General features: G+C 61.5%; 1 protein-coding gene across 2 annotated transcripts in view; it reads left to right on the top strand.

Annotated features, from left to right (window-relative positions):
• TESC (tescalcin) overlaps positions 1 to 13,590 on the top strand; it is a 29,685-nt gene extending 16,095 nt beyond the window's left edge. For both annotated transcript variants that reach the window (XM_081123474.1, XM_081123473.1), the window contains exons 3-8: positions 4,693 to 4,773; positions 6,170 to 6,309; positions 7,898 to 7,959; positions 8,060 to 8,167; positions 11,362 to 11,409; positions 13,318 to 13,590. In XM_081123474.1, the coding sequence (XP_080979600.1) occupies positions 4,693 to 4,773; positions 6,170 to 6,309; positions 7,898 to 7,959; positions 8,060 to 8,167; positions 11,362 to 11,409; positions 13,318 to 13,395 (517 nt within the window). In that variant the 3' untranslated portion in view covers positions 13,396 to 13,590. The remainder of the gene's footprint in view (positions 1 to 4,692; positions 4,774 to 6,169; positions 6,310 to 7,897; positions 7,960 to 8,059; positions 8,168 to 11,361; positions 11,410 to 13,317) is intronic.
• The last annotated feature ends 744 nt before the right edge of the window (positions 13,591 to 14,334 follow it).

Below are 14,334 nucleotides of genomic sequence, written 5' to 3' on the forward strand. Positions count from 1 at the left end.
AACTGGTGCCTGCCTTAAACAGCCACTTTTTAACTTCCTGATAGCGCCCTGGCAGGCTCCCCAACATCCAGAAATAGACGCAGTGGGATACTTCAGCCGTGGCGATGGAGGCCAGGAGGGGGCCCGATTAGATAGAGCTGAATTACAGAAATATTTTTAGTTTCATTAGGCCACCAAAGTGGAGTGATTCCTGGGATAAAGGCAACCAGACACACATGGGGAAGGAAGGGGAGTGGTGGTCACTGTTGACCACCCCCCCTACCCCCTGCCACGTGCAAAGTGGCGTCTGAGAGGCCCACACCAGGGCGCCAGCCAAAGCCGTCCCCCCAAGGCCTGTTTTGGGCTCCCTGGCCCCGCTTACCATTGCTTTCGCTCAGGGCAAACCCCATAAACGGGAACCCCAGCTGCCATGAGCTAAGTGCAAACGTATGCCAGGCACAGGGCTGAGTGCTCATGGGGGTGGCCTCAGGAGTCTCAGGAACCCTCTGAAGTCCAGATCATCACCCCATTATGCAGATTAAGAAACTGAGGGCACAGAGGTTAAGGTCTCACAGCGGAGCCGCAGCTCCAGTTTGCTGTGAGTCACTTTTTAACTGAGTCACTTTGCTCTTAACCTGTCAGATAGCTAAACGTTTGCCATCCTCTTAGAATTACACAGTGAAAGGGTTGTGGCCCTGCCTGGATCCTGGGGCTGTTTCACTGTCAGGATTTAATGGATCCCAGGAGTTAACCTTCCTCCGGTGAAAGCCACGGCCAGGACAATGCATGTTTATGTAAAAAGGAAACCCCCGCAGTCACTTGTAAAGCTGCCTGGGGGGAAGCAGCCGCCCGTCAGGGCTCCTACAGCTGCTGGGGGAGGCGGGGAGGGCAGGAGTGAGAAGGCGCCACCCTTCAGTTTGGTGTGGGGTGCCCAGGTGTCCCCGAAGCGGGAGGACGCTTTCTAAAGGGCCTTAGATTTATTAGTGTGGCGGGTTCCAGCTCTGAGGATGCTGCGGTGAGTGGGGGTGAGGCTCCCTCAGCCCCTGTTCTAGGCATGGGGGGGTGGATGGAGCCCCAGAAACAATGTGATAAAGGAAGGAAACGGGCCCACGGGGAGAAGGGCCTTGGGACAGGTGGTCGAGAAGGAGCCCCTGAGGAGCTGGGGTGTGGAGGGGGTGGAGCTGCGGGCAGAGGGGACCTCACGGTCAAAGCAGGGAGGTGGGACCGAGTCCGCGAAAAGCGCGAGAGGACAGCTGGAGAGTCGGGGCAGGTCACGGAGGGGTGTCTTGGGCGTAGCAAGGACTTGAAATAAGTTCATTCGTGGCTGGAAACACCGCCTGGATGTTAGTGCCCGAGTTCCTACCTGCGCTTGGACGTCTTTGAATGCCATTCCCATGTAGCAAGAGCCCATCCACTTGATGTCCCCACCTCGCACTTAATGTGTCCCCAAGCAAGCCTCTCATTGTCCTCCCAAGTGCCATTTAGGCCACCGTGGTCTCAGCACTTTGAGGAGCTGGCCGCTGCCTGGGAGGACGGTGCTAATGAGATCCGGTCCCTCCTCCACGGCCCCCAGGGGGCCCCAGGTCCCCACTGTTTAATATCCGGTGGCCCAGCGTGGGAACCGTCAGAAGCTAACCAGCGAGTGCGGGGAGGGGGTCCGGAGAGCCATGGGGAGGAAAGACCCCTGTCTCGGTCCTGGGCTGGAGTCCAGGCTGGGGATCTGGGGTCCCCTGCATCCTCAGCTCGGGCCAGGACGCCCTGGTGGTGGCTGGGGGCAGCCCAGACCTAAAACCCTCAGAGAGGACTTGGCGGTTGAGCTGAGCCTCAAAGCCGCCGGAAACCAGCCCCCACCACGGGGCTGGAGGGAGATCCAGGCCCGTCGCCGGTGGTTTTTTTCATCTTGTCCCTCTGTGGGCCAGACGCTTGTCTCGCCCTCTTTCTGGGTCCCCGATGGGGCCTCTGGGGGCTGGGTGGGGCAGGCGCCCCGTGAGGATGTCTGCTGTTCGAGTTAGTGAGTGAGGAAGCGGCCGTCCGAGCTGGCTTCGAAGCTTTTCTGCCAGCTGTGTGGTCACGGCCCCATCCCTGCACCTCTCTGGGCCTCATTTTCTTGCCTGTAAAGTGGGGAGGCACTTAGCACAGCCGGATACAGGAAAGCCGTCGGGACCCCAGGGGGACTGTAAAACCCAGGCTCCAGCTCCTGGAGGGGCCAGGAGGCTGTGTCCCCTGCAGCCCTCCTGGGCCAGCACTGCCCCCCCGCCCCGGGGTCACTGAGGCAGCTCCTCGGGACACCCTGCCTCAGCCCTGGCCCCAGAGCACTGAGCTGGCCCCAGGTGAGGCCGAGCCTGTTCCCGCGGCTCAGACACCTTCAGCCCAGCCGGTCCAACCAGCCCAGTGGGCACCCGGGGCGAGTGGGGAGGGAGGAAAACAGACCGAAACCAGCGTTTATGGGGCGTGGAACTGTCGTTGGTTTTTGCTGCCCAGCCTGTTGAAAAGGAGAGGCCGGCTGGTGCCGTGCCACCGGGAAAAGTGACAGGCGGCAGTCAGATGAACTCTCAGAGGCTGAACGCACTGTGCCCCCCGATGCGGGGGCGCCCGCCTCGAGAGCAGAGCACTGTCAGCGCCCGAGGACGCCTCAGACCCCTCGTTGCCACCCTGACTTCGAGCTGCAGAGGTGAAGCGTCCACGCCTTTCGTTCTCTGTGTAAACGGAGCCGCGCAGGGGCCGTTTGTTTGCTTTATTGCTCCTTAAGAGATTTTAGGGAGATAGTTTAGCAGCTTTATTGAGATACTGTTCACATGTTAGGCAGTTCGCCCATTTAAAGTGCACAGTTAATCTTAAAATATTTGCATCTCCCCAAAAGATGGGCTAGATTGATTAGCCGTCACCCCCAGTCACCTGGCCTGGCCGCCACCCGCCTGCTTTCTGTCTCCGTGGATTTCTCTAGCGTGGACGTGGCATATGAACCGAGTCATATGACATGTGACCTTCTGGGCCGGGCTTCCTCCGCTCGGCACCGTGCTTCCGAGGTGCACCTGCACCGCATCCCTTTTGGTGGCTGCGTGACACTCCGTGGCTCCAGGCCCGCGGGTGTGGGTGTGGGCGCTCGCGAATCTAAAGCACTGGTGTCCACTGACACCGGCTCTTGAGTTTGGCCAGACACTGCATGGGGGCAAGGCTGGGAGCACCGGGCAGGGGACAGGAAGGGGCACAGGGGGCAGAGAACACAAGTTGTCTGGGCCTTGGGGCAGGTTCTCTCTGCAAAGAGGAGCCAGCCGTGTGCTTAGGGGGCCTTTCGGCTGAAACAGTGCTTAATGCCCGGCGTACGGGGCACTGCCCCCTCCCGGCCCCGCTTGCTTCTGGTTTCGAGCCCCGGGTCTGATGAGTGCGCCTCCCTGGCCAGTCTGGTTTGAAGTGGCTGATATCCTCCCCCCCTCCCCCGGGCGTGCCTCCCTGTTCCCCGGGATTCCCGGCCTGTGCCCTGGGCCTCTTCCAACACCACGACCCATTGCAGTCCGCAGAGCAGGGCAAAAAAAGGTGAGCAGGAAACAGATTCCGAGAACAAAGGGCGGCCTGTGTGGGAAGGTCAGGGAGGTGAGGGACTCACTGCCTCGGTGCCCGCAAGTCCGCAGCCTCAAGGCCCCAGCAACGCCTATGCCCAGCGACAGGGCCGATGTGTTCGATGGATTCACCGTCTCCTGTTCCAAGTCAGCATCTTTTTTTTTTTTTAAACAGCTTTACTGAAATACAATCACATACCCTTCAATTCACCCATTAAAATGTACAAGTCACTGGCGTTAGTCTGTTCCCAGACCTGTGTGCACAGCAAGCACCACAGTCCATTTTTAGACATTTCATCACCCCAGGAAGAAGCCAGTATCCTCAGCCATCGTGCCCCATCGCTCCCAGCCCCCAGCCCCTGGCAACAACGAGTCTGCTTTCTGTGTCTGTGGATTTGCTTATCCCGGACATTTCATGTAATCGGAATCGTACTCTATGTGATGGCCTTTTGTGTCTTGTTTCTTTCACTCAGCATCGTGTGTTCAAAGTTCATCTGTGTTGCAGAATATATCCGCAGGTCATTCCTTTTTCATGGCTGAATAATATTCCACTGTGTGCATAGACCACATTTCATTTATTCAGTGATCAGTTGGCAGGCATTTGGGGTGTTTCCATTCCATGGCGATTATGAATAATGCTGCTGTGAACATTCATACACATGTTATGTCAACATATGTTTTAATTCCTCCTGGGTACACACCTAGGAGCAGAATTGCTGGGTCAGGTGGTAACTCGACATCTCATCCCTTGAGGACCTGCCAGATGGTTTTCCACATCTCCAGGCCAGCATCCTGCTGCTCTGACTCCACAGTGGCCACAGCAGGGCTACCTGGGGATACGATGGGCCACAAGTAGTCTCTGGCCTCTCAGAATGGGGTGCAATCCTTGTGTTCCTTTATTTTTCTGGAGGGGAATTCTGGGACATTTATTAGATTCCCCAAAGCATCTCTGAGTCTCCAGATCCTCCCTATTCCTGCCAGTCCAAGCGTCAGAGGAAGAGACAGATCAGCACAGCACATTGTAGTCCTGTCTCTGACCTGTCCTTGGGGACCCTGCTCGGGATGAAAAATACAGCCTGACAAGCTGTGACATTTTATATGACATCTGCTCTCTTTTCTCCCTCCTTTCCCGGTGCTTGTCCTTCCTGGAACCCAGCAAGGAGAACTTCAACAACGTCCCTGATCTGGAGCTCAACCCCATCCGATCCAAAATCGTCCGTGCCTTCTTCGACAACAGGTGGGCCCTTTTCCTGGAACGGCCCCGTGGCAGGTGACTTTGTCCTTGGGGGAGCATTTTGCCCTTGTAACTTCGCACAGCCCTGATGTACCCAGAACAGGCCCTCGAGCTGATGCGGAGAGGAGGAGAGAGCTGTGTTGGGTAGGAGCTGTGAGTACAGGTTTGGGTCAGAGCTGTCTGGATTTATAGCTGGGTGACTTTGGGTGGCTCACTCAGTCCCTCTAGACCTGCGTATTAGTCAGCTATGGATGCATAACAAATCACCCCAAACTTTAGCAGTTTGAAACAATGGGTATTTACTTGTGTGGCTCCGAGATCTGGATGCAAACAAGCTGAGTTCCTGGGCTCAAGGTCGGCTGGGGCTGCAGTCGTCTGAAGGCTTGACTGAGGGAGGCTGTGCTTCTGAGCTCACTGTTGGCCGGCGAGCTCAGAGAGGTCCTGAGATGGGGGCCATCAGTGGGGGCCGTCTGGGAGGCTGCCTCCGTTTTCTCATCTATGGAGGTAATAACAGCCTCTGCCTTGCAGGGTGGCAGTGAGGGTGCACAGAGATGGTGTGTGCTAAAGCGCTAGGGTGGCTATCATTATGCTTGTTGCCCTGGACTATAGGTGGAGAAACTGAGGCATGGAGAGGTGGTGCACCTTGGCCAGCTTCCCAGAGCTGAGGCTCAGACCAGAGCTCATGTCACCAAATGTCCGGTGGTGTTGGAGTTGAGAGACTCACATGACCAGCTGGAGACTCACAGAGTCTGAGGCTGCCTTGGGCGGTGGGGGTGGGTTCGCTCTCCCCAGGCCTGACACCCTATATCTGCAGAGATCGCTGACACAGGAAGAACCAGCAGAAAGAGGAAGGAAGGGAACGGGCCATAAGATGGGCGAGGACTTCCCTAACCCGTTTCAGGTTATGCCAGCCTGAACTGCTCAGCTCTGGTTGTGCCAGGGCTGCGGGGCCGGAGCAAGTTGCTGGGCCTCTCTGAGCCTCACCCGTTCATGGGGCGGGGGAGTGGGGAGTACTCAGGCTGCCCCAGAAGATGCAGAGGCCTTCCTCCAGGGCCTGTGGGGCAAGACCTGAGGAGAGAGTGACCCAGAGTTCACCAGGCAAAGAGGGGAGAGGAGATGCTCCAGGAGAGCTGCATGTGCAAAGGCCCAGTGGCACAGGGACAGTTAGTATGAGTGGCAGAGAGGAGGCCTGGCTGGAGCGCAGGGAGGCCGAGCACGGTGAGCTAGCGGTGTGGGAAGAGCAGGGCATTGTCACGCTGCCCCTGACCAGAGGGGTGCTGACTTCAGCCTGGGAGCAGCGGGGGTTGGGGGCACCGATGGGGGTGTCCCAAAGGGCCGGTTCCTCCGAGCTGTTGGTGGTTTTTAATTCATTTCCAACACGCCCTGGCTGCTCCCGCAGGAATCTGCGCAAGGGGCCCAGCGGGCTGGCCGACGAGATCAACTTCGAGGACTTCCTGACCATCATGGCCTACTTCCAGCCCATCGACGTCACCATGGACGAAGAACAGGTGCAGCTGTGCCGGAAGGAGAAGCTGCGATGTGCGCACCCCTCCCCGTTCGGCGGGGGGCGGGGGGCGGGGGGGAGCTGTGGGGGCGGCGACATGCGGGGTGCAGCGAGCACCTGGGGAGTGCGGGGCTCAGGGGTTTCCAGCCTTTGGGAGGTTGGTTCCAGTTACGCCACGAGCAGAGGGCGCCAGGGCGTCTCGCTCTCCTGTGAAATTGCCCCACGGCGGCCTCATGAACACCCCTCAGCAGCTGGAGGCCCCTGATGAGAAAAGAGCAAGGCCCTGGGTCCAGACAGACCTGGCTTCCCTCAGGCCCCTTCCACTGGGCGGCCATGTGACCTTGACCCTGAGGGTGGGGATCTGATTGTAAACCAGGCTGGAGGAGGTGACCCAGGCCGAGTCCTCGACCCACCCGAGGTGCTCCCCGGAAGTTTGTTTCTCCCCTGGTCCCCGAGCTGCCTCAGTGCGTGGGCTCCCAGGACGGCCTCTGTGGGGTGATCTGCCCCCCGGGAGCTGCCCCTGGCCCTGGGCTGTGGAGCGTGCTTGGCTGTGATCCAGGATGGCCAGCGGTGCAGGGACCCAGGGTGGCCTGTGTCACATTCCCTTCCCTGCGGACTTTCCCAGGACTCTGACTTCCCCCTCTGTCCCTCCCCGAGGCAGGCTGGTCACCGAGAGTGGAAATGTGGGAGCTGGGCTGTTTGGCTCTGGGTTGGGTACCTGAGGGCTGGTGGGAACTGCCTGGGCTGGGTGTCCCGAGACCTTCCCGGGGCCTCCAGACCACGGGAGGGCCAGGGTGGTAGGGGCCGTGGAATAGGATAAACTTGGGTCCAAATCCCGGGTTTCCCCTCCCTTAACGGGGTAGCCGTGGGCAAACACCTTAACTTCCATGAGCTTCAACAGCCCCATCTGAGAAATGGGCTCAGGGCAGCCCTGGCCTCACGGGGTCGTGTGAGGATGAGAGGGAAGGATGTTTGACCGGGGCCTCTGGTCAGCACTGGGCAGATGTCAGTAAAGGGGACTTTGAGAGCTTGGGGCTCCCTGAGGCCCAGCCTAGAGGGTGGAGAGGTCACCTCCCCTTCAGCTCCTGCGGGTGCTGAGTGATGGCAGCAAAGGAACAAAGTGGATGTCGCCAGGAGGAGGCGCTAACACCCCTCCTGCCCCCAGGGGCAGCTCAGCTCAGCCAGGGCCCCAGGACCCAGGACCTGCCGAAGGGCCGAGATGATGGCTGCCCTCTGGGGTCCGGCAGGGACGATACCATGAAATAACACTGGTTTGTCTTCACGTCGGCGACACTCACATCAGTGTGCCAGGCAGTCGTGGGCCCCAACCCACCTGCTGTTGCTCCCCGAGCCCTGGCAGCACCATGAGGGAGCTGTGTGGTTATTCCCATTTTAGAGATGGGGAAACCGAGGCTCAGAGAAGCTGGGTCACTTGCCCAAGGTCGCCCACCGGGAAGTGGCCAGTCTGCCCCATGTCCTTGGCCCTTGACCCCTATGGCTTTGGCCTTGAGGTTTTACTATTGGGGTCTTCTGCTCACGAGCGGGGAAGGTCTGGGGGAGCAGGGAGCCCCGGGCTCCCCTCCCGCCTCCCTGACCGACGCCTCCCCCCACTGCCACCCCCAGTTCTGTTCCACATGTACGACTCGGACAGCGACGGCCGCATCACCCTGGAGGAATATCGAAATGTAAAGTATGCTCCCGGCCCGGCCAGGGCTCCTGGCCACCCCGCCCTGCGGCCCGATGGCGGGGCGCAGGCCCGCGGTCACCTGTCTGTGCCCCGGGCAGGTGGTGGAGGAGCTGCTGTCGGGGAACCCGCACATCGAGAAGGAGTCGGCGCGCTCCATCGCCGACGGGGCCATGATGGAGGCGGCCAGCGTCTGCGTGGGGCAGATGGTGAGTGCCCGCCGCCTCCTGTGATCCGCGCCGAGCCCTGGCCCGTCTGTTTCTGGAAGGACACGTCTGGCCCGCTCCCCACTCTCACGGTGCCTGGCGCCCTCCCTGCCTTCCCCACCCCAGGGGACCCCCGGAGGTCCCAGCCCCGGGAGAGCTGTGCCAGGCCGGGCGGGTAGAGTCGGGTCGGGAGGAAGGCAAGCAGGACCCTCGGGCACGAGCACAGCTGGACACACCTGGAGGCTCGTCAGGGTCACGGGTGTGGAAGTGGCCGGGTCATTTCTCAGGCCTGTGCTGGTCGGGCAGGTCACCGGGCCCTCCACCCAGCGCGCTGGACACCGGGGGCCGTCCCGGGGGCTTGAGCAGGGCGTTGAGCAGACCCCTGGCCTCCACCCACGTGATGCCAGCCGCCCCTTCCAGGTGGTGACGACCAAAAATGTCTCCAGACGTTGCTGAGTGTCCCCAGGGGGAGGGGTGGAACCGTCCCCGGTGAAGAGCCATCAAATTGGAGGGTCACGGAAGTAAATGCTGAGTGGAGTGGTAACTGGCGCTGACCGTGTGGGCTGTCGCCACCGGCGTTCACGACTGTCATCGGGTGTGGGGGCACCACAGGGCCTCCCCAGGAGGCTCCAGGCAGGCGGGCCCCATACACTCCTCTCCCACGGAGCATGTGTGGCCACCATGCCAGGAACTCCACATACATCCTTTTATCGCTTCTGAGCCTCGTTTTTACTGGAGGGGAAACTGAGGCTGGCGTTCAGTGGGCTGCCTCTTGGGGGGCTGGGGCCAGCAGGGTCACCCCCAGACACTGTGGCTCTGAGCCCCAGGGGACCTCTTTGCAGGCTCGGGACCATCCCGATGGACCTTGTTCCCTGGAACCAGGTGGTCCCACTGGGGCTGTCCCCCTCCACTCCTGGGTATTTAAATTAGCTGCCACTTTAGGCAGCTTATGGTTGATGGCTCACCACAGCGGGGGCAGGGGGCTGTTTTCCTGCCGGAATCTGCTGTTTGTGCCCCAGGCCTGTCACCCCGGGGTCACAGCAGGCCCAGGCCTGCCCCCAGGGGTGGGGGCTGCAGTCATTTTATCGGGGTGTATTTTTTTTCTGTTTGCTGCTCAGGCCCAAGGGGAGGCCGCTGGCTTCGGTGGAACCACCCCACTCGCAAATTAACTGCCACGGAGAGGGCTGGTGGCCTCGGTGGGGAGCGCAGGGATCCCCGCCCGGTCCCGAGCCAAACTCCCGTTTGATTTAATGACACTCTCCTCCTTTAAATTGCTCCCGGTCCGTTCCACTGCAGCTTCAGTTGGCGACAGTTTTCTTCACTTGCTGTAGTAAAATCGTAGGCAGCTGGCAGCTGCCGATGGGCATCAATTCCGCACAGCCTCCCGGCCGCGTGTCCCGAGCGGCTCTTTACTTAGGGACCCTCCGTGAGCTCTCGGGGTCACCGGGGGCCAGAGACACAGACGGGCGGGGGGCACACATGGGCGGGGGCGGCCCCCCACTGAGCGTCCATGGCCCCGCTGGTGGGCTCCAGAGCCCCTGCTGACCCCGCAGTGCCTGTAGAGGGCGCTCTCTGGAGAGGCTTCGCGTGGCCTGGGGAGGGGAGTCGCTTGGCTGGGGTCCCAGCCGGGGCTGTTTCCCCAGAGCCCTCTGCCCTCCTTCCTCCCAAGGGCGCCCACCCTCCAGCCCTGGGCAGGGGCCCGGGGGCCTTGTCTATAATTAAGTCTCCTCGCTGCCCCAGGGGCCTGGGTTGCCCGGAGGGAGGGGACAGCCACGTCTCCCTGGGCCCATGGCAGGCAGGGCAGGGAGCCCCAGAGACCGGACTGGCCCAGGCATCTGAGAACCGGCTGCTTTTATAACATTTAAATATATATATTGATAGTTGCCTTTTGTATTAAAAAAAAAAAAGTATGAAGAAACCAGAGGGTAGAGAATCCTGTCGCGCACCTGGAGGCAGCTCCCCTTGTCCGCTGGCCAGCCAGCCTCACCTCTGGGCCCTTCAGTGGCCTCACCTGTGAAATGGGCGCAGGGACAGAGCCCACCTTGGGAGGCTGCTTCCGTCCGTGCTCATGTTAACAGTGGCGTGTGTAAGGCACTCGGGACAGTCCCCGGCACGGAGCGAACTTCCTTAAAAACATGGGGACTCCCAGGGGGGCCCCGAGAGGGAAGTGTCTCTCCCTGACCTCCCGTAAACTCAGCCCTGCTCCCCGAAAGGAACCGCCTTGGATGGTTTCTTCCCGATAAATTAAGAAATAAAAGACGGCCCACGTAGCCACGCGCACCTGCGTGCCCTTTATTTCTGATTCCACGCAGCGGGGCTGACCGCCCTGGCTTCTCTCCTCTGTCCTGACGCGTGTGGCGGACAGTGGAGGCAGGTGAGCCGGGCAGGGGGTCCGGGGGCGTCTTTCTGCGCCTCGTTTGTGTTCGTGTCTGGCGCCTGTTCCGTACGGGCGTGTGTAGGTCGCCCTTCCCCTAAGGGCCGCACTGTGGACAAGCGGAGTTTATGTGGCCGGGCTTCCGGCGATGGGCTGTGGGCGCTGGCTGGGCTTCCACTGTCCCTAAGGGGGCTGCGGGGGGATTTCTCAGAGCTGAGAGTAGCAGCGAAAGGGACAGGAGCCCACTTAGCGTCTCACGAGGTCCCCGTGCCCAGAGCAGGAGTCACGGAGGGAGGCCAGCACCGCCGGCGACAGGGCAGGAGAGGCCCACAGCCAGACACCATCACCATGACTCACTGGGCACACATGCCAGCCCTGGTGCCCCTGCCCCGTCCCCGGGGGCCTGAGCTCCGATCAGCCTGGAGCCGGTTCTTATCAATGCTGCGGTGACGAGGCAGGACCGGGAAATTGCAGGAAGTGCTTGGTGGTGGCCGTACTGCTGGGACCTGGCAGAGGTGGCCGGGTGGGGAAGGAGAGCCCCGGGCCTCTGCGCCCGCCCTGCTTTCTTCTCCACTCTCATCCGTGGGGTCCCCCCAGGGGGGCATGGGGGGGCACACATGGTGACACAAACCCACCCTGCCACCCTCTAGCCAGCGAAGGGGACGCTGGAGTTGGTGTTTAGGGTGATTGGCCTTGAGCCGGAGGCGAAAAATCCACAATGATCCCTCGTCCTGGGACACGTGCCCTGGACGCGTGCGCGTGGGGGGCGGGGGGGGGCCAAGCCTCGGCTGGAAGCCGCTCACCCCCTGTGCTCTGTCCCCAGGAGCCTGACCAGGTGTATGAAGGCATCACCTTCGAGGACTTTCTGAAGGTGGGTGTCTGGGGAGAGGGAGTGTCGTGGGTGAGGCTGTGGTGGGGACTTGGGCAGCCAGCGGGTCAGGAGGAGACTGGCGTCTCCGCGGAAAGGAGCCGCGCCTGGGCGTGGCCTTTAAAACAGTTTCAACTGGTTTTATTTACCTTTCCATTGAAAAAAACACTCCCAGGTGGTCAAAACAATGTAGGTGGCACAAAGGGTGTACAGCGAACCCCCCCGGCGAGTGCCGAGTCCCCCTTCTCGGCAGCAGCCCCTGTTCGCAGTGGAGCAGGGCTCTGGAACCTTCTACGCCCGGGCGAGTACCGGCTCTTTTCGGGAGCGCACGCGGGGCCCGCCGAGCGCGGTCCTGCCCTTGCTTTCCCCCCGGCTGCGCCTTCTAGACGCTGCCCCCTTTCAGCCTCCCAGGCGGACCCTCCAGCGCCCCGAGGGGACGTCCGGGCCTCGCCCATCCTTCCCGGTCACACGTGAGCTCCCAGGCCGGGAACCGGACCCCTCGCTGCTCAGATAGGCAGATACCCGCTGCAGGGAGGCGAAGCCCCCTGCTGTGGCTCTTTGGCCCTGAGCACCCCAATATTGGTGTCCCCAAGCCCTCTGGGATTCGAGGAAGAGAGGAAGTCGAGGACTGTGCGTGGAGGGGGGCTGGGGACTTAGGTGACCACAGCCCCATGGAGTGAGGGGCAGCCCGGCGGGGGCCCCTCCCAGTCTGCACCCCGACCTGGCCGGTCAGCAGCGAGTGCGAGGGTGGGGCAAACACAGGACCCATTTTTTTGCCTGAGAAGCCGGCTTCTTCCCCGAAGGCTGGCCACCCGCCAGGCCTACAGCCCGTGGGGGCCTTTCCTGTCAGCCAGCACCTCCCATCCCAGGCTCCACCAGCTTCCTCGGTGACCCTGTTGCCACGTGCATCTCGCAGAAACCACCCAGGGTGCCCAGGTGCCTTTCCCTGGAAACGTTCACCCAGCGGGGGTCAGAGCTGCTCACGTGGAGCTAGGTGTTTTCTCTGCGTCACACCACACCCAGAACAGCTGCAGGCGTCCGGGAGGCACCTGGGACCGTGGGCGAGACAGTGGCCAGAAGTGAACCAAGGCCTCCCTGCCACTTGATTTCCCCGTCTCCAGCCTCAGGGCTGTCCCTGGAGACGCTGCGGGTGACAGCTTGAGAACTTGAAGTTCTTGCATAAGCGGGGAGACCGTGAGAAGTCGCCACCCACCATGTCCCTCCGTTCCGTTAGCACCCCTCCCGCCCTCTCTCCATCTGGGCCGAGCGCACAGCCGGAGCGGCGGGACTTGGTGGGGTGGCCGATCGGGTCTGGGAGCCCGGATGTCTGCCGGGGCCCCAGCCGGGAGGCACTGTGGCGAGGGACCGGTCTCTGGGGGGAAATTACTTGTCCTTTGTGTGAGCTCATCCGTGTAGACCCTGGAGGCTTCCTGTGCCAGGCAGGGAGGTTACAGAGGCCACACTGTGTTCACCTTGTAATCGGTGACAATGGCCTAATGAACCCGCACAACAGCCCTCAACAGTTCACAAAACACTTCTGAGGGATTCCTTTGGAAACCCCCATGTTCTGTGCTGTGGGCGGCACAGGTGGTGGTCCCGGCACGACGCTGGCGAAGGGGAGATGGAACGCAGCTTGGGAATTTGCGTGAATGTGACGGGGCCTGAGTGGTGGGCGGGATTCGGATGACTTCAGGCTGGAGCGTGGATTCAGGGCCTAGTAATAACCGTGGTGACAATCAGAGGATCCAAATGTCAGAGTCAAATTCGCCAGCACAGAGGCGGTGGCAGCCGCTCCTCGTCACGTAGCTGGTCCCCCTCCCAGGGCACGTCCCTGCCGGTGGCGGGTGGGGGTGGGACACGGCTCAGGATTTGCCTGGCCGCGCGAGGCCCTCACACCGCCGTCCCTTTCAGATCTGGCAGGGGATCGACATTGAGACCAAGATGCACGTCCGCTTCCTTAACATGGAGACCATGGCCCTTTGCCACTGAGCGCCGCCTCCCCGCGGACCACCGGGCTTTGCGCCGCCTGGCCTCCCGCAGGCCCCAGCAGCGAGGCCCGGGCCCGGCGGCCTTGGGCTGCAGCTCCTGCAAATAGCCCTCTGCTCGTCCCGTCCCCCAGGACGGAATGGTGTGTGGGACTCGCTGTTTTTATCTCTAATAAAAAGGAACAGGGTTTGTTAATGAACGTGGCTCCTGTCTGTTCCTCACGTCCACGCGAGGGGCCCGGCTGGCCGTCGGCCGGCACGAGTGGAGCCCGAGGATCAGGCAGCAGCCGACTCGTGGGCGAGGCTGGTTTGAAAGGGGTGGGTTTTCTCCTGTTGGGGTTTATTTTGGTCAGCTGCCTGCTGTTTTCCCTGCAGAGGGGCTGGGAACTGTCAGCTGCTGCTTGGTCTGAGGCAGGACAGTGAGGAAGCGGCTCCTGGCTCCCCGGGATCGGGGCCTCGGCCCTGGGCTTCCTCGGTGTCGTGCTCACACTCAGCGCCTGTGCCGGCCTCGCGGACCCAGGCTGGCCCCGGGCTCCTGGGCACTGGCACTCACGGCCTGGCCAGCTGACGCCGGGGCTCAGGCCCGGTGCTGTGGCCCCTCCTGGCAGGATGGGCCAGCTGCAGGGCCCAGCTCTCAGTCCCCTGCCTCGGTGGCAGCAATGCAGACTCAGCACCTGGCGGGGGGAGGTGACCGCCCCAGGTAAGCATCTCCCAGCTCGTCACTGGATTTGGTACAGGACTGGGGGGGGGGGGGGAGCACAGGTGGTTCGTGTCAGGTGGGGGCTGCGGCCGGTGACTCAGCAGAGGGCTGCTGGCGCTGGAGGCAGCGCTGCGGTTTGCACGCCAGGAGTCCTTCCAGTTGTCACAAATGATGCTCTTGTTCCTTCATCGACACTTGCTGAGAGGCACCGTCCCAGCCTTGTAAGAAAGTTCTCCTGGGAAC

Source organism: Miniopterus schreibersii (assembly GCF_964146895.1).
Source record: "Miniopterus schreibersii genome assembly, chromosome: 20".
Classification (NCBI taxonomy): Eukaryota; Metazoa; Chordata; class Mammalia; order Chiroptera; family Miniopteridae; genus Miniopterus; species Miniopterus schreibersii.